Below are 24384 nucleotides of genomic sequence, written 5' to 3'. Positions count from 1 at the left end.
TGCCGCCAAAAGTGGGGCTGTGGCCGGAGGGGGCGGGCAACTCCACTAGCTGAAGTGCCCTGTGGTGCTGGAACAAAGGGGGTGAGCCTTTGAGGCTCACCGCCAGGTGTTACAGCTCCTGCCTGTGGGAGGTGATAGCATCCCCACCCAGTGCAGGCTTTGATACTAGCCACAGAGTGACAAAGGCACTCTCCCCATGTGGCCAGCAACATGTCTCGAGTGTGGCAGGCTGCTAGAACCAGTCAGCCTACACAGGTAGTTGGTTAAAGTTTCAGGGGGCACCTCTAAGGTGCCCTCTGGGGTGTATTTTACAATAAAATGTACACTGGCATCAGTGTGCATTTATTGTGCTGAGAAGTTTGATTCCAAACTTCCCAGTTTTCAGTGTAGCCATTATGGTGCTGTGGAGTCCGTGTTTGACAGACTCCCAGACCATATACTCTTATGGCTACCCTGCACTTACAATGTCTAAGGTTTTGCTTAGACACTGTAGGGGCACAGTGCTCATGCACTGGTGCCCTCACCTATGGTATAGTGCACCCTGCCTTAGGGCTGTAAGGCCTGCTAGAGGGGTGACTTATCTATATTGCATAGGCAGTGTGAGGTTGGCATGGCACCCTGAGGGGAGTGCCATGTCGACTTACTCGTTTTGTCCTCACCAGCACACTCAAGCTGGCAAGCAGTGTGTCTGTGCTGAGTGAGGGGTCCCCAGGGTGGCATAAGATATGCTGCAGCCCTTAGAGACCTTCCCTGGCATCAGGGCCCTTGGTACCAGGGGTACCAGTTACAAGGGACTTACCTGGATGCCAGGGTGTGCCAATTGTGAAAACAAAAAGTACAGGTTAGGGAAAGAACACTGGGGCTGGGGCCTGGTTAGCAGGCCTCAGCACACTTTCAATTCAAAACATAGCATCAGCAAAGGCAAAATGTCAGGGGGTAACCATGCCAAGGAGGCATTTCCTTACACAACCCCCCCCCCCCCCAAACGAAAGAGGATGAGACTAACCTTTCCCAAGAGAGTCTTCATTTTCTAAGTGGAAGAACCTGGAAAGGCCATCTGCATTGGCAGTCCCAGGTCTGTGTTCCACTATAAAGTCCATTCCCTGTAGGGAGATGGACCACCTCAACAGTTTGGGATTTTCACCTTTCATTTGCATCAGCCATCTGAGAGGTCTGTGGTCAGTTTGAACTACAAAGTGAGTACCAAAGAGGTATGGTCTCAGCTTCTTCAGGGACCAAACCACAGCAAAGGCCTCCCTCTCAATGGCACTCCAACGCTGCTCCCTGGGGAGTAACCTCCTGCTAATGAAAGCAACAGGCTGGTCAAGGCCATCATCATTTGTTTGGGACAAAACTGCCCCTATCCCATGTTCAGAGGCATCTGTCTGCACAATGAACTGCTTGGAGTAATCTGGAGCTTTTAGAAATGGTGCTGTGCACATTGCTTGTTTCAGGGTGTCAAAGGCCTGTTGGCATTCTACAGTCAAGTTTACCTTCTTGGGCATTTTCTTGGAGGCGAGTTCTGTGAGGGCTGTCACTATGGATCCATATCCCTTCACAAACCTCCTGTAATACCCAGTCAAGCCAAGGAATGCCCTGACTGGAGTCTGGGTTTTTGGAGCTGCCCAGTCCAGAATAGTCTGGATCTTAGGCTGGAGTGGCTGGACTTGGCCTCCACCTACAAGGTGTCCCAAGTAAACCACAGTTCCCTGCCCTATCTGGCATTTAGATGCCTTGATAGAGAGGCCAGCTGATTGCAGAGCCTTCAAAACCTTCTTCAGGTGGACCAGGTGATCCTGCCAGCTGGAGCTAAAGACAGCAATATCATCAAGATAAGCTGCACTAAAGGACTCCAAACCAGCAAGGACTTGATTCACCAACCTTTGGTTTAAAGAATGCCCCTGCCACCTTCCAAAGGGCATAACAGTAAACTGATAATGCCCATCAAGTGTGGAGAATGCAGTCTTTTCTTTTGCTCCAGGTGCCATTTTGATTTGCCAGTACCCTGCTGTTAAGTCAAAGGTACTTGAGAATTTGGCAGCACCTAATTTATCAATTAGTTCATCAGCCCTAGGAATGGGATGGGCATCTGTCTTGGTGACAGAGTTAAGTCCTCTGTAGTCCACACAAAACCTCATCTCTCTCTTTCCATCTTTGGTGTGAGGTTTGGGGACTAAGACCACTGGGCTAGCCCAGGGGCTGTCAGAGTGCTCAATTACTCCCAATTCCAGCATCTTGTGGACTTCCACCTTGATGCTTTCCTTAACTTGGTCAGACTGTCTGAATATTTTGTTTTTGACAGGCATGCTGTCTCCTGTGTCCACATCATGGGTACACAGGTGTCTGACCAGGGGTTAGGGAAAAGAGCTCAGTAAACTGTTGCAGGACCTTCCTGCAGTCAGGATTGCTGTTGGCCAGAGAGGGTGTCTGAATAGATCACTCCATCTACTGAACCATCTTTAGGGTTTGAGGAGAGGAGATCAGGGAGAGGTTCACTCTCAGCTTCCTGATCCTCATCTGTTACCATCAACAGATTCACATCAGCCCTCTCATGGAAGAGCTTAAGGCGGTTCACATGGATCACCCTCTTGGGGCTCCTGCTAGTGCCCAGGTCCACCAGGTAGGTGACCTGACTCTTCTTCTCTAGCACTGGGTAAGGGCCACTCCATCTGTCCTGGAGTGCCCTGGGAGCCACAGGCTCCAGAACCCAGACTTTCTGCCCTGGTTGAAATTCAACCAGTGCAGCCTTTTGGTCATACCAAAACTTCTGGAGCTGTTGGCTGGCCTCAAGGTTTTTACTTGCCTTTTCCATGTACTCTGCCATCCTTGAACGATGGCCAAGTACATAGTCCACTATGTCTTGTTTAGGCTCATGAAGAGGTCTCTCCCAGCCTTCTTTCACAAGAGCTAGTGGTCCCCTTACAGGGTGGCCAAACAGAAGTTCAAAGGGTGAGAACCCTACTCCCTTCTGAGGCACCTCTCTGTAAGCGAAAAGCAGACATGGCAAGAGGACATCCCATCTCCTTTTGAGTTTTTCTGGGAGCCCCATGATCATGCCTTTTAATGTCTTGTTAAATCTCTCAACAAGGCCATTAGTTTGTGGATGATAGGGTGTAGTGAATTTAGAAGTCACTCCACACTCATTCCACATGTGTTTCAGGTATGCTGACATGAAGTTGGTACCTCTGTCAGACACCACCTCCTTAGGGAAGCCCACTCTGGTAAAGATACCAATGAGGGCCTTGGCTACTGCAGGGGCAGTAGTCGACCTAAGGGGAATAGCTTCAGGATACCTAGTAGCATGATCCACTACTACTAGTATGTACATATTTCCTGAGGCTGTGGGAGGTTCAAGTGGACCCACTATGTCCACACCCACTCTTTCAAAGGGGACCCCCACCACTGGAAGTGGAATGAGGGGGGCCTTTGGATGTCCACCTGTCTTACCACTGGCTTGACAGGTGGTACAGGAGACACAAAACTCCTTAACTTTCTGGGACATGTTGGGCCAATAGAAGTGGTTGACTAGTCTCTCCCACGTCTTGGTTTGTACCAAATGCCCAGCAAGGGGAATATCATGGGCTAAGGTCAGTATGAACTCTCTGAACTCCTGAGGCACTACCACTCTCCTAGTGGCACCAGGTTTGGGATCTCTTGCCTCAGTGTACAGGAGCCCATCTTCCCAATAGACCCTATGTGTTCCAGTTTTCTTGCCATTGGACTCTTCAGCAGCTTGCTGCCTAAGGCCTTCAAGAGAGGGACAGGTTTCTAGCCCCTTACACAACTGCTCCCTTGAGGGTCCCCCTGGGCCTAAGAGCTCAACCTGATAAGGTTCTAACTCCATAGGCTCAGTTCCCTCAGAGGGCAGAACTTCTTCCTGAGAAGAGCGGTTCTCTTTTTGTTGTTGTGTTGCAGCTGGTTTCCCAGTTGCCTTTCCTTTCCTCTTGGTAGGCTGGGCCCTTTTACCAGACTCCAGCTCTACTTTTTCACCCTGAGCCTTGCACTGTGCCCTTGTCTTGACACACACCAGTTCAGGGATACCCAGCATGGCTGCATGGGTTTTCAGTTCTACCTCAGCCCATGCTGAGGACTCCAGGTCATTTCCAAGCAAACAGTCTACTGGGATATTTGAGGAGACCACCACCTGTTTCAGGCCATTGACCCCTCCCCACTCTAAAGTTACCATAGCCATGGGATGTACTTTAGTTTGATTGTCAGCATTGGTGACTGGATAAGTTTGTCCAGCCAGGTATTGACCAGGGGAAACCAGTTCTCTGTCACCATGGTGACACTGGCACCTGTATCCCTCAGGCCTTCTACACTTGTCCCATTAATTAAGAGCTGCTGCCTGTATTTTTGCATATTAGGAGGCCAGGCAGCCAGTGTGGCTAAATCCACCCCACCTTCAGAGAGTAATGTAGCTTCAGTGTAACACCTGATTTGCTCTGGGCACACTGTTGATCCCACTTGGAGACTAGCCATTCCAGTGTTAGCTGGAGTGGAGTTAGAAGTGGTACTTTTCTTGGGACAGGCCTTGTCTCCAGTTTGGTGTCCAGGCTGATTACAGCTACGACACCAGGCCTTTTTTGGGATCAAAGTTTTTACCCTTGTGCCCAAAATTGTTTTGTGCAGAGGCTCTGGGCCCACCCTCCTGTGCAGGTTTTTGGGGGCCTGAAGAAGACTCTTTACTATTTTTGTTTTTGGATGTCTCAACACCTTTCCCCTGGGGAGGCTTTGTGACCCCTTTCTTTTGGTCACCCCCTGTGGAAGTCTTGGTCACCCTAGTCTTGACCCAATGGTCCGCCTTCTTTCCCAATTCTTGGGAAGAAATTGGTCCTAGGTCTACCAGATGCTGATTCAGTTTATCATTTGAACAATTACTTAATAGGTGTTCTTTCACAAATAAATTGTACAGCCCATCATAATTATTAACACCACTGCCTTGAATCCAACCATCCAGTGTTTTCACTGAGTAGTCCACAAAATCAACCCAGGTCTGGCTCGAGGTTTTTTGAGCCCCCCTGAATCTAATTCTATACGCCTCAGTGGAGAATCCAAAGCCCTCAATCAGGGTTCCCTTCATGAGGTCATAAGATTCTGCATCTTTTCCAGAGAGTGTGAGGAGTCTATCCCTACACTTTCCAGTGAACATTTCCCAAAGGAGAGCACCCCAGTGAGATTTGTTTACTTTTCTGGTTACACAAGCCCTCTCAAAAGCTGTGAACCATTTGGTGATGTCATCACCATCTTCATATTTAGTTACAATCCCTTTAGGGATTTTCAACATGTCAGGAGAATCTCTGACCCTATTTATGTTGCTGCCACCATTGATGGGACCTAGGCCCATCTCTTGTCTTTCCCTTTCTATGGCTAGGATCTGTCTTTCCAAAGCCAATCTTTTGGCTATCCTGGCTAACTGGATGTCCTCTTCACTGGAGTTATCCTCAGTGATTTCAGAGGTGCTGGTCCCTCCTGTGAGGGAAACAGCATCTCTGACTAGTATATTTGGAGACAGGGCTTGAGTGGCCCTGTTCTCCCTAAGCAGGACTGGAGGGGGGGGAAATTCTCCTCCAAGTCACTATCTTCATCCTCTGTGTTGCCATCCTCAGAGGGGTTGGCTTTTTCAAACTCTGCCAAAAGCTCCTGGAGCTGTAGTTTGGAAGGTCTGGAGCCCATTGTGATTTTCTTTATTTTGCAGAGTGACCTTAGCTCCCTCATCTTAAGATGGAGGTAAGGTGTGAGGTCGAGTTCCTCCACATTCATCTCTGCACTAGACATTATGCTTCTAAAAGTTGGAATACTTTTTAAGAATCTAAAACTAGTTCCAGAATCTAATCAAACTTTCACAAAACTTTTAAACTCTAAAAGAAATGCTAAACAGGGACTAACACAAGGCCCTAGCAGGACTTTTAAGAATTTAGAAAAATAGTTCAAATTGCAAAAATCAATTTCTAATGACAATTTTTGGAATTTGTCGTGTGATCAGGTATTGGCTGAGTAGTCCAGCAAATGCAAAGTCTTGTACCCCACCGCTGATCCACCAATGTAGGAAGTTGGCTCTGTATGTACTATTTCAAAGTAAGGAATAGTATGCACAGAGTCCAAGGGTTCCCCTTAGAAGTAAGATAGTGGCAAAAAGAGATAATACTGATGCTCTATTTTGTGGTAGTGTGGTCGAGCAGTAGGTTTATCAAAGGAGTAGTGTTAAGCATTTGTTGTACATACACACAGGCAATAAATGAGGAACACACACTCAGAGACAATTCCAGGCCAATAGGTTTTTGTTATTGAAAAATATATTTTCTTAGTTTATTTTAAGAACCACAGGTTCAGATTCTACATGTAATATCTCATTTGAAAGGTATTGCAGGTAAGTACTTTAGGAACTTTGAATAATCACAATAGCATATATACTTTTTACATAAAACACGTATAGCTATTTTAAAAGTGGACACTTAGTTCAATTTTCACAGTTCCTGGGGGAGGTAAGTTAATGTTAGCTTTTGCAGGTAAGTAAACCACCTACCGGGTTCAAATTGGGGTCCAAGGTAGCCAACCGTTGGGGGTTCAGAGCAACCCCAAAGTCACCACACCAGCAGCTCAGGGCCGGTCAGGTGCAGAGTTCAAAGTGGTGCCCAAAATGCATAGGCTTCAATGGAGAAGGGGGTGCCCCGGTTCTAGTCTGCCAGCAGGTAAGTACCTGCGTCTTCGGAGGGCAGACCAGAGGGGTTTTGTAGGGCACCGGGGGGGACACAAGTCCACACAGAAAGTACACCCTCTGCAGCGCAGGGGCGGCCGGGTGCAGTGTGCAAACAAGCATCAGGTTTGTAATAGGAATCAATGGGAGACCAAGGGGTCTCTTCAGCGGTGCAGGCAGGCAAGGGGGTGGCTCCTCGGGGTAGCCACCACCTGGGCAAGGGAGAGTGCCTCCTGGGGGTCACTCCTGCACTGGAGTTCCGATCCTTCAGGTCCTGGGGGCTGCGGGTGCAGGGTCTTTTCCAGGCGTCGGGATCTGGGAATCAGACAGTCGCGGTCAGGGGGAGCCTCGGGATTCCCTCTGCAGGCGTCGCTGTGGGGGCTCAGGGGGGACAACTTTGGTTACTCACAGTCTTGGAGTCGCCTGGGGGTCCTCCCTGTAGCGTTGTTTCTTCACCAGTCGAGTCGGGGTCGCCGGGTGCAGTGTTGCAAGTCTGGCGCTTCTGGCGGGAATTGCAGGGGTCTTTAAAGTTGCTCCTCTGGAAACAAAGTTGTAGTCTTTGTTGAACACGGCCGCTGTTCTCGGGAGTTTCTTGGTCCTTTTAGAGCAGGGCAGTCCTCTGAGGATTCAGAGGTCGGTGGTCCTGGGGAAAGCGTCGCTGGAGCAGTTTTTTTTCCGAAGGGGGGAGACAGGCCGGTAGGGCTGGGGCCAAAGCAGTTGATGTCTCCGTCTTCTCTGCAGGGTTTTTCAGCTCAGCAGTCCTCTTCTTCTTCTTCTTCTTTAGGTTGCAGGAATCTGAGTTCCTAGGTTCAGGGGAGCCCTTAAATACTAAATTTAAGGGCGTGTTTAGGTCTGGGGGGTTAGTAGCCAATGGCTACTAGCCCTGAGGGTGGGTACACCCTCTTTGTGCCTCCTCCCAAGGGGAGGGGGTCACATTCCTATCCCTATTGGGGGAATCCTCCATCTGAAAGATGGAGGATTTCTAAAAGTTAGAGTCACCTCAGCTCAGGACACCTTAGGGGCTGTCCTGACTGGCCAATGACGACTCCTTGTTATTCTCATTATTTCCTCCGGCCTTGCCGCTAAAAGTGGGGCCGTGGCCGGAGGGGGCGGGCAACTCCACTAGCTGGAGTGCCCTGTGGTGCTGGAACAAAGGGGGTGAGCCTTTGAGGCTCACCGCCAGGTGTTACAGCTCCTGCCTGGGGGAGGTGATAGCATCTCCACCCAGTGCAGGGTTTGTTACTAGCCACAGAGTGATAAAGGCACTCTCCCCATGTGGCCAGCAACATTTCTCGAGTGTGGCAGGCTGCTAAAACCAGTCAGCCTACACGGGTAGTTGGTTAAGGTTTCAGGGGGCACCTCTAAGGTGCCCTCTGGGGTGTATTTTACAATAAAATGTACACTGGCATCAGTGTGCATTTATTATGCTGAGAAGTTTGATACCAAACTTCCCAGTTTTCAGTGTAGCCATTATGGTGCTGTGGAGTCCGTGTTTGACAGACTCCCAGACCATATACTCTTATGGCTACCCTGCACTTACAATGTCTAAGGTTTTGCTTAGACACTGTAGGGGCACAGTGCTCATGCACTGGTGCCCTCACCTATGGTACAGTGCACCCTGCCTTAGGGCTGTAAGGCCTGCTAGAGGGGTGACTTATCTATACTGCATAGGCAGTGTGAGGTTGGCATGGCACCCTGAGGGGAGTGCCATGTCGACTTACTCGTTTTGTCCTCACCAGCACACACAAGCTGGCAAGCAGTGTGTCTCTGCTGAGTGAGGGGTCCCCAGGGTGGCATAAGATATGCTGCAGCCCTTAGAGACCTTCCCTGGCATCAGGGCCCTTGGTACCAGGGGTACCAGTTACAAGGGACTTACCTGGATGCCAGGGTGTGCCCATTGTGTAAACAAAAGTACAGGTTAGGGAAAGAACACTGGGGCTGGGGCCTGGTTAGCAGGCCTCAGCACACTTTCAATTCAAAACATAGCATCAGCAAAGGCAAAAAGTCAGGGGGTAACCATGCCAAGGAGGCATTTCCTTACAAGAACCATACCAAAGTGAGCTGAAGACAAGAAGCAGAGGCACAACTCCAGGCCCAACACTATGTCAGGAGTATGCAAAGCATGAGTATCCACAGTCACACCTGCCACTGAACAGGTCTGCTACTCCTCACCCTCCTTTAATCTCATTTGTGGACGGTCAGGTAACACACACAAACAAAAACACACAACACACACACAAAAACACAACACAGACACTGACACAGACACACACACTCTTTCTCTCTCTCTCTCACCTTTTGGCCGGTTTGCATGAGCTGAACGAATATTTTGCGTGAGCATGGCCAGCTTCTGCTCCCGTGCATCATGTAGGCGGAGGTACATCTCCCGCCATGACTCAAACTCTTCAGCCTGCTCCTTCTTGAAATCTCGCTGACAGTGACCCATCCACAGCCTGTCTGTGTCTTCTATCAGCACCTAAGGCAGACGAGAACTTTGGATTTTGAGAAAGGGAAGGATTCAGTACAGTGAGGGGAGAGAAGGGGGTTTTGAAAGGAGAGGTAAGTTTGAGGTATGGGAGAAAACACCAGATAAACAAAAACAAGAAAGGGGAGAGGCAAAGACAGTACAGAGACCGGAGGAAAGAAAGGAAACAGGAGGTAATTGGAGAAAGAACAGATGTGTGGGTCAGAAGAAGTATGAGCAGTGGAGGGAAGGAAGCAGAGGAAAGGGGGTAGTAGTTTTTTTGTTTCTTCTTTCCCTTCAATATCCTTGACCAAAAGTCCCACAAGTGGGCAGAGTCACAACCTCATTTTGTAGAAAGTTTAGTACTACTTCAATTGTATAATTCACTAACCTACATGATTAGGTCTCTAACTCTGTCTCTTATCTATTCTGTGCAGGGATCTTCACACAGGTACGTCTCTATTTTGTAGTTAACGTAGGGTGAGATAAGTGGCTTGAAGACGTAGAATACTTAATACAAAATGGAAAATAAGGAAGCTTTTTAGGGAGTAACAAACACCCACCCACTGTTATTCACAAACTGCACTTCTAAATATAATAGTCAAAAAAACACAAATAAGTTGTAAAAGTACTCCAGCTCAGACCTACAGTAAGTCCAGCACCACACATGGCCAGCTACTGGTATGGCAACATTCCCCTACAGAATATTATGGAGGTAGGGACTTAAAATAGACCCCACATTGGATATAATGTTAATTATATATATTTATTAATTTTTTCCCTAGCATCAAAACCTCCATCCCTCTGTTCAATGGAAGGAATGGGATGAAAATCAGCATTTGTTAGCAAGAGACTTCGAAAGGACTTATAATATATCACTGCATAAAGTGGCATTTTAGCTCATCTGTGGAAGCTCTGAGCAGCTGATAATTATGGGGTGTGAAAACATCCCAGGAAATTGGTGACAGCCTCAGCAACCTTTTTTTTTTTCAAGTACCCCCATTATTTCTCCATACAATAACATGGGTAGCCAAAACATTTGGTTCAGCAAATGCAAAAGAAAGCAAGAACAAGAATATTTACATACACATAACTATTTCAGAATTTTAATAACCTTTAAAAATGTAAAACTGAACGTAACTTTTAGTTTAAAAAAGTAACTATATATAATTTTAGCATTGTTTAATACGAATTAATTACATATTAACATTTTACTTTAGGTGGGCCTTTTGTAATAAATCTTTAAAAAATAATTTAAATTAGATATTTGATTCCGAGGTTAATAGTGCCGAAGCATTTTTCTTATTTTGTTCGACTTTTAAAATATCTAATTGGTGTGTAGCAAATTATTTTTCAAATATATTTTAAGTTTAATACACTTTTTACGATTTGCTTATGATTTACCATAGGAAGATCTCCACCACGGTGGCGGAGACTTCTACCTGTGTATAAAAAGATACCAGATATAACATCACACTCGGAAATTAAGTTCCACTCCCTGAATTCCAGGGATGTAGACACGTAGGTCTACACTTTGATGTACCTTAACTCTTGGAAATAGTGAACAATTTTAAGTACTAAATTTACTACAAAGTACAACATTAAATTTACACATGAAGATTTACTCATGTGTAAATGTACCATTACATATAAGCCCCAATATCTTTAAAAGGTAGGGAAGGGGCTGGATAGGAGTCCACAACATTAAGGTAATCACTCCCACTTGCTTACTGAGTTGTCCAGCACCTTGGCAGAGGAGAACTAATTTTTGAAGATGAAAGAATATAGTTTTCAGACCAGGCCTGGCTGCAGTCTAGGGTTCTAGTGCAGGGTTGCCTACGTAAAAGACTCCGATTTAACCTACCTTACTATACACATATAGACATCTTAAAATCCAGGCATGTGGCTAGAGGGGAATTATTATGTATGTGGGCAAAAGGGAAGAAATGTTGAAGCAATTGAAAAAGGTACAGACAAGAATTGAAACTGTGAGAAATGTATGTTCATGCGAGAGAAACAGAAGGAGGGATGCACAGAATAAGGCAGAGTTCTCTTGGGCACTCACATGATTACACTGCTCAATGCGATAAAGCTGCTCAGGTGTGCACTTCTCCAAAACAGGCTCCAGCAAGGAATAGGGGACTCCACCCACCTCCTCTATTACTAGGGAATAAAGCAATACATATCTTGTTACATGTGAATTATTTATTGGAAGTGTGTGTTTACTTTAAAGGCCTGTGCAAGTTGTGGGTGGACAAATCATTAAGGAGGTCAGAAATTAGGTAAGTCTGTGAGATGTAGTTTAGAGACTACAGTGCTGACTTTTGGAACCAGAAAACGTGAGCTCAAATCCAACACATTCACTTAAAACATTTGTGGTGCTATGCAAATTTCATATATACGCTGCCCAGCATCATGTAAAGTAACATTAAATTAAAAAGTACGTGTAAAAAACAACTCAGTAAAATGTACATTCCAACCACCTTCCAAATAAATCTCACTTTTTATAATTCTGTCTCGGCTGAATCCCAGAGAATTCAGTTCTGTGCATTTATATTGTGCTTACTAAACTTATTAAAGGGAAAGGGGGCTCTAAAGCCCTTGCCTAAATAGGTAGCACATTACAAAGTGTAGGGTACGTGGTTGGAAGGATGTGGTCTTTGTTTTGACCCTCTGAGGGCAGGGTTGTCCATGTTTTGGGTTATAACTACCGACATGGGGCTACTGGGTTATGGGACGCACGGCATAGCAATGCAGTGGATGATGTATTATGAGAGAGAGAGGAGAAGTATGATAGTTTTAATTATGCTGTATTTTTTAACACCTCTACTGGTCCCTTTATGGTAGGTCTTAGGATTACAGTGTAATTAGCTGGTTACTGCACCGGGTTGTTAAATCTGAGATATTGTGTATAGTTGTAGTCCAGAGCTTGGATGGGGGGGGGGGGGGGGGAGAGAGAGAGAGAGAGAGAGAGAGAGAGAGAGAGAGAGAGGAGAGAGAGAGAGAGAGAAGAGAGAGAGAGAGAGAGAGAGAGAGAGAGAGAGAGAGAGAGAGAGAGAGAGAGAGAGAGAGAGAGAGAGAGAGAGAGAGAGAGAGAGAGAGAGAGAGAGAGAGAGAGAGAGAGAGAGAGAGAGAGAGAGAGAGAGAGAGAGAGAGAGAAAAGTGGAGAGATCTGTTGGGATAAGCATTGCTATTATCATCCCATATCAGAGTGTCACTGAGACATAAGGAGCTGTCAGTGTATAGATCAGGGCTAAAAAAATCTATTCGACCACTCACTAGGGCGATCTTTATTTTATGAGGTTGAGCTATTTTTAGATTCCACTTGACCCTTCTGGTGAGTGGGCAAAGGTCAGGTGTTCTGTCAGTTAGAAAATGAATTAGCAATTAAGATGCCTTTAAATCTTATTCTTCTCACATTTGCTCTGTGTTCAGAGACAGAGATCAAATGTCAGTTTGTCTTCTTGCAATGCAAATACTTTTCCTTGTGACTGCAGAGTTCCAGTATTTTGTAAGGTGAACTGTCTGACCTGTGTGAAATGAAAGGCTTTTGGTTCAGGTTTTTCCTAACACACAACATTTACATAACTAAGTCAACTTTACAAACATTTCAAAATATATTTCAGTAGCTGTGAAAGACCATTTTTTCTACTTCTGTGTGATGAAAAAAATATTTTAATATAATGAGAAAAAGTCAGAACACTTTACTTGGTGATGTGCAAATGATAGATGTTTTCTGAAACCCCATTTTCACAAATTGTTAATACACTAGTTTTATCAGTAAAGCTGCAAATTAGTGGGAAGGTTTTTTGACATTTCGTGAAAATTTACTGTCTGTAAAGGACAGTGCGCTACCACATCATGCTTTAGTAACATATTTATTAAAAGGGAGTGTTTAACCAAACTGAGCAACACTCATGTCCTGATGGCAAAGCTATTAGTAAACTAAGAGGCAAGTCATGCATGGATCATGTGTACCCTATATGTGGGCTAGATTTACTATACGTTTTAAGGTGCACTCATGTGAGACTGAAGAAAAAGGTGACTGTAAAATACAATATTTGCCTAGGATCACACAATGCGAGACCAGTTTCTGGGTCAAGTACATTACAGTTAGGTCAAGATTATTCAAAATACTCAACCTGCAGGCCTAGTAAAATTTTTATGATTTTGAGGCCTGTAAATATTTGGGACCTGCATTGTCCAGTAGTGTGCGACAGATCTCTTCTGTTATTCCATTCCTGTCCATTTAGTGATGTCTGCTTATTGGCTGTACATTGTTGGTTGGTGATGGACAACCCTCATAGCAGATATGACTTATGTGAAAGTAAGAGGTATACATTACAGTTTGCTGTTGACTGCTGCTTAGTATGTCCTTAGTATAACTGTGGGCCATACCTGTTATATACGCAAGTACATAATGTATGTGCCTCAGAGCATCTAGATCCTTCTCCCAGATGTACACATGCACTATGTTGATACCAACAGGGCCCAAATGGGTCCCTTTACCCGCATGTAACATACTAGCAATCACTGAGCTGGTACAGGGTCTTTGATCTAGAAGTTTCTTTCATAGTATCCCACCCAATTGCACTTATAGCCAGTCACCACCTTGGATTTGGAAGAATCCACTTGCCCTCCCTCCTCATGATGCTCCGTCAGGGACACACAATTACAATTCCCATTCTTCCTGGGCCTTCCCCGGGTTCCTTGGGAGTAAGCCTTGCCCATACCCTCCAGTTTGTAATGAGTCACGAAGAGTTCCTCTCCTCCTGTGGATTAGAGCCATGCTGCTCTAGCCCTCATGTGAACTCTGTTAGCCAACCAATTATCAGCTATCACTTCTAGCTTATCTGGATTCCTTTCTGTCAGGTTAGATAGATATTGCCTAAGTGATCAAACCTGATCAGAGACTCACAGGAATCCTTCAATGATGGCTGTCTTTTACAAAGGCAAGTAGATCAATTAAGCGGCTGCCTTCGAAGCCTCATTCAAAGCTTGTGCTTTACAAGCAAATTTAGAGCTCAAAAACCAGTTTAAAGATACCCTTCCACATACATATGTAAGCTCTCATGGACCTTTGGCCACCAGTTGGCCTAACTAGAGGCAGATCTGTGTTTACCAGATGTATTTGTTTCTGTTGCCATCCTATGCTTCTCGTTCTCAAGGGCCAACCTTTTCCTCTTCCAGCTCTCAGACATGGTACTAAAGACTAATCCCAACCCTGTGTTCTCCATTATTTACTGAGCAGACTGTTTGTGTAAATAAGCTGGACTTATTAGGATGCTGATGAGAACTGGAAGTGGATGTACGTTAAGCATTCACCACTGCCACCAATTATCAGAAGAGCTTTCAGAGGGCCACAGGTCAGTCACCTGAAATGTGAGTTGCTGCCGATATGATAAAGAATGCTCTTTCGAAAATTATTTTCTTGGTGGTTGAGGGGGCTTGGGGTGGAGGAATTGATTTTCATCAGGATTCCCAAACAAGAGAAAAACAAGCGTCTCTTCCAGCTTAGAAGCCCCATTGAGCTTGTGTTCCTCAAGGACATCAGGGTCAGGCTTGCTGATTTATTCCTTCAAGAAAGTCCTCAAAGAATTCAAACTTCAGTTTAACAGCTCAAGCTACTGAGCTTCATGTCCAATGAACTGGCTTCTGAATTAGAAAGGTTTTGGCTCCAATATGATAGACGCTACATAGTGCTAATCTTGGTGAGCCTTTAAAGACAAAGATTACAAAACTTATATTTGTCTATCAAGAAAATCTCCAATTCCAAGAATAACATTCAACAAGCACTGGCAATATCAATAGGCAGGCATTGTGTGTTATTTTTGTTGAAAGTGATAATGTTTTGCTGATGTACAACGTATCTGAATTGTAATAGGCACAAGTACTTTCGAAATTAGAATCTCACTAGTACAATAGAATTGTTAATTTTTTAAACAGGATTATTCTGTTAAAATGATTATTGCATTTATATAAGAAATTGTATAACTGTATATTAGTATACATTTAGTAAAGTAAAAAGGTAATAGAACAGTGTTAGTAGAAAGGTGGTAACTGAGTTTCTGTTTTTTTTTTTTTTTTTTTTTTTAAGTACAGAGTCACTGGTAAACACTGAGGGAGGCAGAAATGTAATTTATTCTGTGTTAATGTTTTGCGGTAGAGAACAGTTACGATGAGTTTGTACGTTGTTAGTTTTGTGATATTGTAAATGTAATTTTGAGTGTTATTAAAGTGTTATGCTTGGCACCTGTAATTTTGTAAGAGGATGCATGAATGTTAGCTTGTGTTACATTGCAAAAGCTTAGGATGTAAGAAGTACATGATTGTTATGTGTGTTGTATTAACCACAGTGTTAATAATTTTTAGGATACCTCAACAGCACAAGACTATTTAAAATAGGAGTGTTGGATAATATTTTCAAATGCTGTCAAATTCATCATCAACGTAGCTTGCCCTTTTTTCACAAAACTACCACTTCAATGGAAGTGTAAGATATATAAAGTGCAGAAGAGGAAGTAGGGTTATATGGCTGGAGAGGGATGGTAGGTTAGTGTAGGAAGTTGGCTCTGTATGCACTATTTCAAAGTAAGGAATAGTATGCACAGAGTCCAAGGGTTCCCCTTAGAGGTAAGATAGTGGCAAAAAGAGATAATACTAATGCTCTATTTTGTGGTAGTGTGGTCGAGCAGTAGGCTTATCAAAGGAGTAGTGTTAAGCATTTGTTGTACATACACACAGGCAATGAATGAGGAACACACACTCAGAGACAATTCCAGGCCAATAGGTTTTTGTTATAGAAAAATATATTTTCTTAGTTTATTTTAAGAACCACAGGTTCACATTCTACATGTAATATCTCATTTGAAAGGTATTGCAGGTAAGTACTTTAGGAACTTTGAATAATCACAATAGCATATATACTTTTTACATAAAACACAATAAGCTGTTTTAAAAGGGGACACAGTGCAATTTTCACAGTTCCTGGGGGAGGTAAAGTATTGTTAGTTTTATCAGGTAAGTAAATCACTTACAAGTCTCAGGTTTGGGTCCAAGGTAGCCCACCGTTGGGGGTTCAGAGCAACCCCAAAGTTACCACACCAGCAGCTCAGGGCCGGTCAGGTGCAGAGGTCAAAGAGGTGCCCAAAACACAAAGGCTTCAATGGAGAGAAGGGGGTGCCCCGGTTCCAGTCTGCCAGCAGGTAAGTACCCGCATCTTCGGAGGGCAGACCAGGTGGGTTTTGTAGGGCACCAGGGGGGACACAAGTCAGCACAAAAAGTACACCCTCAGCAGCGCGGGGGCGGCCGGGTGCAGTGTGCAAACACGCGTCGGGTTTTCAATGGTTTTCAATGAGAGACCAAGGGATCTCTTCAGCGGTGCAGGCAGGCAAGGGGGGGGGGGCTCCTCGGGGTAGCCACCACCTGGGCAAGGGAGAGGGCCTCCTGGGGGTCACTCCTGCACAGAAGTTCAGTTCCTTCAGGTGCCGGGGGCTGCGGGTGCAGGGTCTTTTCCAGCCGTCGGGACTTTAGGTTCAGGCAGTCGCGGTCAGGGGGAGCCTCGGGATTCCCTCTGCAGGCGTCGCTGTGGGGGCTCAGAGGGGACAACTTTGGTTACTCACGGTCTCGGAGTCGCCGGAGGGTCCTCCCTGAGGTGTTGGTTCTCCACCAGTCGAGTCGGGGTCGCCGGGTACAGTATTGCAAGTCTCACGCTTCTTGCGGGGATTTGCAGGGGTCTTTAAATCTGCTCCTCTGTAACAAAGTTGCAGTTCTTTTGGAGCAGTGCCGCTGTCCTCAGGAGTTTCTAGTCTTTCTTGAAGCAAGGCAGTCCTCTGAGGATTCAGAGGTCGCTGGTCCTTTGGAAAGCGTCGCTGGAGCAGGTTTCTTTGGAAGGCAGGAGACAGGCCGGTAGGACTGGGGCCAAAGCAGTTGGTGTCTTCTGTTCTTTCTCTGCAGGGGTTTTTCAGCTCAGCAGTCTTCTTCTTGTAGTTTCAGGAATCTACATTCTTAGGTTCAGGGAAGCCCTTAAATACTAAATTTAAGGGCGTGTTTAGGTCTGGGGGGTTAGTAGCCAATGGCTACTAGCCCTGAGGGTGGGTACACCCTCTTTGTGCCTCCTCCCAAGGGGAGGGGGTCACATCCCTAATCCTATTGGGGGAATCCTCCATCTGCAAGATGGAGGATTTCTAAAAGTTAGAGTCACTTCAGCTCAGGACACCTTAGGGGCTGTCCTGACTGGCCAGTGACTCCTCCTTGTTATTCTCATTATCTCCTCTGGCCTTGCCGCCAAAAGTGGGGCCGTGACCGGAGGGGGCGGGCAACTCCACTAGCTGGAGTGCCCTGCGGTGCTGGAACAAAGGGGGTAAGCCTTTGAGGCTCACCGCCAGGTGTTACAGCTCCTGCCTGGGGGAGGTGATAGCATCCCCACCCAGTGCAGGCTTTGTTACTGGCCTCAGAGTGACAAAGGCACTCTCCCCATGGGGCCAGCAACATGTCTCGGTTGTGGCAGGCTGCTGGAACCAGTCAGCCTACACAGATAGTCGGTTAAGGTTTCAGGGGGCACCTCTAAGGTGCCCTCTGGGGTGTATTTCACAATAAAATGTACACTGGCATCAGTGTGCATTTATTGTGCTGAGAAGTTTGATACCAAACTTCCCAGTTTTCAGTGTAGCCATTATGGTGCTGTGGAGTCCGTGTTTGACAGACTCCCAGACCATATACTCTTATGGCTACCCTGCACTTACAATGTCTAAGGTTTGGCTTAGACACTGTAGGGGCACAGTACTCATGCACTGGTGCCCTCACCTATGGTATAGTGCACCCTGCCTTAGGGCTGTAAGGCCTACTAGAGGGGTGACTTATCTATACTGCATAGGCAGTGTGAGGTTGGCATGGCACCCTGAGGGGAGTGCCATGTCGACTTACTCGTTTTGTTCTCACCAGCACACACAAGCTGGCAAGCAGTGTGTTTGTGCTGAGTGAGGGGTCCCCAGGGTGGCATAAGATATGCTGCAGCCCTTAGAGACCTTCCCTGGCATCAGGGCCCTTGGTACCAGTTACAAGGGACTTACCTGGATGCCAGGGTGTGCCAATTGTGGAATCAAAAGTACAGGTTAGGGAAAGAACACTGGTGCTGGGGCCTGGTTAGCAGGCCTCAGCACACTTTCAATTCAAAACATAGCATCAGCAAAGGCAAAAAGTCAGGGGGTAACCATGCCAAGGAGGCATTTCCTTACAGTTAGGTATTCAATATATCTTAGATAGGTTTGGTGTGGTAGGTTAAGTATTTATGTTAGATACGTGTGCTACATTTGGCTAGCTAGGCATGGCAGGATAGGTAAAACAAACAAGCCAATAGCTACAGAGGCATCACCACAAGCCGGAATCGGAACATTATAAGTTGTATGTGTAGTGTGTTGTGGGGATGTAAGGTTTAGCACGAAAGGTAAAGCTGTACTCTTAAAGGATAAGTGTTATGAAAATGAGTCAGAATATTACGTTTGCTTTGTATGTGGTGAGCTTAAAAGGCATATACAGCAAACTATTGCACATAAGATGCTAGAGAAAGCGTATGCAGGCACGTTTTTCGCTTTTATCAGAAAAAAAAAAAAATATCTAAACCAAACAGTTTATCATGACAGGAAAGTAAAACAAATTAACACAAAAGTGTGATTAGTAAATAGCACTGTATCTTTAAGACCGGATAAGGCATCCAAACAGAACACACTTCTCAAAACAAAAAAAGCTTTATATCAGCAATAAAACAGGCTACAGTTCAGGTCATGTCTGAAATGTAAAAAAAAATAATGTTAGGCCTCATCACTAAAACCTAAAGCAAACACTAATGGGACAATGTAATAACTCACAAAATGCAATGCCTTGAGGAACCACCCATCCAAGCAACGGCAAACCATTAAACACTCATGAAAGCCAATAGCTGGAGAAGGGCAACCTAAAATCAACGCTCTCTGTATCCCTTCTCTCTGTACCACTCCTCATTGTTCCTTTCTGACGAACTGAGAATATTGCTTCTTAGACCTGCCGTAAAACAACCTCTATTATGTCACCTTAGAGCACTCATAATTTGGAGTCGTTCTAAACAACCTGTTTCAAATTAATGCAAAAACACCTGGCTAATTAGTGGCACTGGTAGGTTCACCTTCTCAAAATGCTCTTCCAAAAATAACTTTGGCTTTTTTTTTTTTTTTCTTTTCTGGTTCTTGGTCGCTGGTCTTTCTTGTGACCAAACTAGATGTTGGCAAAGTATATCCAATGGATGGCGTCCATTTGTAATGCAAGAGTAAGTCTAAATTCCATGTCACTTTGGAGTTTGACCATGGAAAAGCATAATGAATGTTTACACCCTAGACCACATTTTGCCTTGTTAACTAGCTTGGAGAATTATGCACAGAATGTCAATATGCAACAGTTTAGAGCAGCAAACATAAAAGTTACTTGCGTATCACAGAGGCTAAATATGTATTTCATGGACTACACTATTTCATCACTTAATGTTCAACAGCAGTTCAAAACCTAGTGAAACGGAGCACTTACTGAATAGAGCACAATAGCAGTCTTTTCGAAGAGGGAGGAGACATTCCTGGTATAAGGGTTGACAGTCCATGGCCCAGTGGACTTATGAGAACCAAAACCTCATTTTCTCATTCAAATGGATTGGCTTGGGTTTGCTGTGCTGCAGACTGGCAGCACATATCCCCAAACTGGTACTACTCTTATTACTGGTGACTAACATTCTCATGACCAGCCTCAGATACTGTAATCAGCTGCCACCAATATTTTAGTATCAGTGCACAAGCCTTTTTACCCTCACCTCAGTATGGATGCCATAACTGGGCCCCTGATTGTACATGGCGTGGATAGAGCTTGGGCACATGAGAGGGGTAACCAAGTACATTTGTAACCCGTAACGCTGGGTGCTCGATACATTTTCTTAGTAGTGAGAGCCGCTATACTCCCTTTTCCAGTCTGCCATCCTGTACTGCTCTCCTCCTTTCAGCCACTGCAGTCATGTGTATGTCATGGATTGGAAATAATACACCTGAATGGAGTAGGACAATACTGTGTGCCTACCTGCAACTGACCAGGCCAGATGCAGGTCAGTCTGTGGCCTAACAGGACAAAAACAAAACAAAAAATACTATGCCCAAGTGAATGGTCCTGTGTCCTATTCTGCCCAATAAGTCACGACAAACCACCAGCCCCCAATGGGGCAGAGGCTGCATGGCTCTAATCCAGAAAAAAGACTGAATGACTGTTCACCTTTGTAACGGGTTACCTACCACACAGCTGTGTTTTGCTGGACACCAATGGACTTTTAATGTACTGGCCTGCTCAAATGCCAAAGTTTATGGACATCAGCTTCCCTCCCTTAAATAGTTTCAGGGTTTACCTTTTTACTTGGAATAACTCGTTTACATGTACAGGAAAAGGAAAAGATCAGCAGCAGAAACTGTGACAGTTGCCCCTGGGGGGTTATGAAATATAACTCAGGACTGACACCCTGCTTCTGCACCTCTGAAGAAGATACATTAGACTGTCTGGCCAGTAGAGAACCTGCCTAATCTGACTGGAGCCACATCCAGTGATTCATACTGTTGCATGAGAAGTTGTCTGAAGCCTAGACTGCAGATCTGCGTACACTGCTCAGCCTGCTGCAGACCTGAGTTTGAAGAGCCCATATGACCTCTGAGTTTTGCTGCTGCATCTCCAAGTTGGCACTGCAAGCACTGCTGAGTTGAGTGTGCAGGCCTGCTTGTTTACATCACTATAGTCCATATTCCGTCAAATCTAGCCAGGGGCGGCATGAACAGATGAGGCACCAAGCACACATTATCTAAGTCTCTCCCCTACAAGGGTATCGTACTACTGAAACGTGTATTCTCCTTGTGTGTGAGAAATTTTATATTCACAACTCTAAGTTTTATAGTTAGTTGGCTTTTTTTCTTTAATGTCTGAAGCAACGTTTTTATTGTTTTCCTCTTCGGTAATCTAATACAATTATTTGAACTGGAAAAAATAATACTAAAAAGAGGAAGGAATGCCTCTAGGTGGCGCTCTTGCACTGAAATAACATACAGCCTTTAATCTGCTGAAAATGTAATTCGGGGAAAGGATAAAGTGTGTCCATGTAAACATGGCCGAGTTAACTAGCCAAACGAAACCATTAGGGCAAGTGAGACCTAGGCCAGCAAAACTTTGCATCAGCATGATGCAGATCTGTGTTTATTGACGTCTGACTTTTATGAATGAAGATTTCAGCCTCTCGCTCAAGACATTCAATAATAAATATATTGTTATAATAAATAGTATCATGATAAAACATGCAACTTAAAAAAAAAAAAATCATGTGAGGTTATCTGCACTGTATTCTGAGCTACACTGTCCAGCACCTGCCTACCGGAAGTTTTGTGTTCTGCATCATGGTAAGAGTGAGCTGTGGGGAATCTCGGGCTGTATCAGCAGAAGACCAGCAGGTGAGGTGGAGGTGCACTGGAAGAGCTGCACTTGAATGCCAACAGAGGCCATGGCCACAGTTTACAATATCATTCTATACATATTAAAATTAGTAAATATGAACCCAATGCTTTTTTTCCATCTACAATGGTGTTAATTATTGCCAGACTGGATATAAAAGCAGAAAACTGATTAATCTTTAGGGAGCACTAAAATTTTAAGCTAAATGTTGCAAGTGTTCTAATCAATAAACAAAGGAGTGAATTGTCTTCAATTGTAAAGCACTTAGCTAAGGGAGTAGCCAGAAAATGAACATATCCTCCCCACTTGAAACATAGGATAGAAGAAGGTTGACCGCTTCTTTAGTCTGGGTGGAATTAGAAAATGTTTAGTTTTATATTTGCTACAGACTGGTACTGTGGGTTGAAAGGGAGTGTTTACAGAATAGTGAGATTGTGACTGCTTTGGTTCCTGGTTTACAGATGTACTGAGTTTATATGATTCTGTTATTAATTATCCCTCCAAATGGCAGATGACACCCCTGAATTAGACAATACGATGTCTCCTGCCCTACTGACTTGAAGCAAAGAGCACACTATCTCAGCACTAGCTACCTAGGATTCAAGCCCTATGTTCACTTTCAAATCAAAGCTGCATTACTATCTTGAGCTTTCTACAGGACTTCGTTTACCACAGGCACTTTTTAACTCCTGCTGGATAGTTTGAATGTTAGTGACTTCAGCAGAGTTGTACCCTGCTAGTAACATATTCTCATGAAAGTATACCATTAAGGTAGCTCAGCGGCCTAGCTTGGTGTGGAGATCTTAGAAAAATTTGCAGATTCCTCAAAAGGTCACTCACCATTCTGCTGTTGTAAGACTGCCAAAATGTACACATTGTAATACCAATAGGACTGCGTACCTAAAAAAGTAACACACCCTTTTTCCCTAGCTCTAATTACCAACAACAGAAAAAGTGTCTCATCCAGCACAAAACAATTAATGGTTTTAAGAAATTCCATATGCAGACCCCGGTGCAGAAGAGTATTGTTTCTGACTTAACCATTTAATGTTTTTATGAACCAACTGTTATATTTTTATTTAGTTACATCCATGGTCACAATGCCTTCATTGGCGTCATCCCAATTATTTTCTATGAGAAAAACAAAAGTACTCCCAAGGCTGGGCTTACACTCCCCACCTGCCAAAAAACAGAGTAACACAATAAGGAGCCGCGGCCAATGTCCCATAGAGGGAGCCGCAGATCGAAGAAGTTTGGGAACCACTGGGCTGATACATGCCTCATCCCCTTTGACAAGACCTGCATCTGGTTCTTCCCACACAAGGCAGAGTAAAATAAAGGTCGCTGCTAGGAACAGATGGTGCAGTGTGATCCTAAGATACAGTCTGCAGAAGAAGTGTGTGCCATCTCTTTACCAAAGAATGAAGTAAGATAAAACAGTGCTATTGTGCCTTGCAAAGACAGACACTGCATATTGGCTGAAGAACTTAGTTTACACTTTAAACTGTACCCTGGCCCCAAATGGGAACAGGAAACTGTTAACGTACGACATTTACTCAGAATAATGCCATAAGACTTCCTGAAGTTGCAAAGCATTTACATTTAAACATTTTTGTTCCATATATGTTTATTGATTTTATCTCAAGTAATATACAACAAGCATTTGCAATGTAATGGGTCTCGCATTTGCCAGAGTTAGAGCTATTAGCGCTGTAAACTCTTAACCAGACTTTTCTTGCCACATAAAGTGAAAATTAAAAGTAAAACAGTTTCACACAAGCGAGCCGATTCAAAGCTCCATGGCCGCCACGAGCATCAGCCTGAAGAGACACACAAAAGGAAAAAAGTTCACTTGCAGTCAAACCTTTCGGCAAAAGTTCAATTACCCACGTAATAGGGGCGATGGCCAAGGCAGTAACAAAACCTCACTAAGAAGGAACAAACCGAAAGCATTTACCTATGTCCAAGGATTTTTGAAGGGCAAACCCAAGAACGAGTGGTAGTGATGGGTGGGATATGGGTGTGGTTAAAAGCCCAGATACATCCCAACAAGTCAGAAAAGCAGCGCTTTTGCGCCGCTATGCTCAACCTAAAAAGTACAGGTATAGCATTATTGGTTGTCATACACATCCGGCAACAATGCTGTGTGAATGGATCCAATGTGGTCACATTATTTTTGTGTTTACGTAACATGTCCACGTGTAGGAGAGCTATTATCACTGACTCAGATACCATTATCTATTAAATAAACAAATACTAGTATCTGCATAACCAGAACAAATTGTGTCCCATCTGCTGCGCACTCCCCGGCATCTGCTGCCATCCAACATTTACAGAATGAGAAGAGACACTGAAATCAAGCGAACATTAGTTAACTAACTCAGAGTGTGTTAGTTAGTGACAAATGTTGGAATGGATTTATTCTCTGGGGGCCTGTATTTCAGTAAGGTTCGTCAGATACACAGACCATTGTGCCATAAGGTTACATCTCTCATCCCGTGCTCTGGTGTCCACCCGGATTGATAGCTCTGCTGTGGCCCAACAGACTATATCCTTCTGCAATAAGGTGACTGAGGGTGCCTGTGACACTTTCCAAGACATAGCAATGCGTCTTTTGGCTAAAAGGTCCCACTTGTGCGGAAAAAGCCAAGTCTGTAAGTGCTAATGGTTGTATGTGCCATGTCGGGATCAAAGGGAAAGGTCTGCCCCATTGAAAGGTCACCAGTAA

General features: G+C 44.7%; 1 protein-coding gene across 1 annotated transcript in view; it reads right to left on the bottom strand.

Annotated features, from left to right (window-relative positions):
- Positions 1-24384, bottom strand: part of ELOA (elongin A) — a 121970-nt gene that overhangs the window by 31401 nt on the left and 66185 nt on the right. The window contains exons 7-8 of the mRNA XM_069223451.1: positions 11227-11324; positions 8993-9173 (exon numbers count right to left, since the gene is read on the bottom strand). Coding sequence (XP_069079552.1) covers positions 8993-9173; positions 11227-11324 — 279 coding nt within the window. The remainder of the gene's footprint in view (positions 1-8992; positions 9174-11226; positions 11325-24384) is intronic.

The sequence above is a fragment of the Pleurodeles waltl genome, chromosome 3_1, assembly GCF_031143425.1.
Source record: "Pleurodeles waltl isolate 20211129_DDA chromosome 3_1, aPleWal1.hap1.20221129, whole genome shotgun sequence".
NCBI classification, from domain to species: domain Eukaryota; kingdom Metazoa; phylum Chordata; class Amphibia; order Caudata; family Salamandridae; genus Pleurodeles; species Pleurodeles waltl.
Note: the sequence above shows the minus strand (reverse complement) of the source record. Positions and strands in the feature narration are given on the sequence as shown.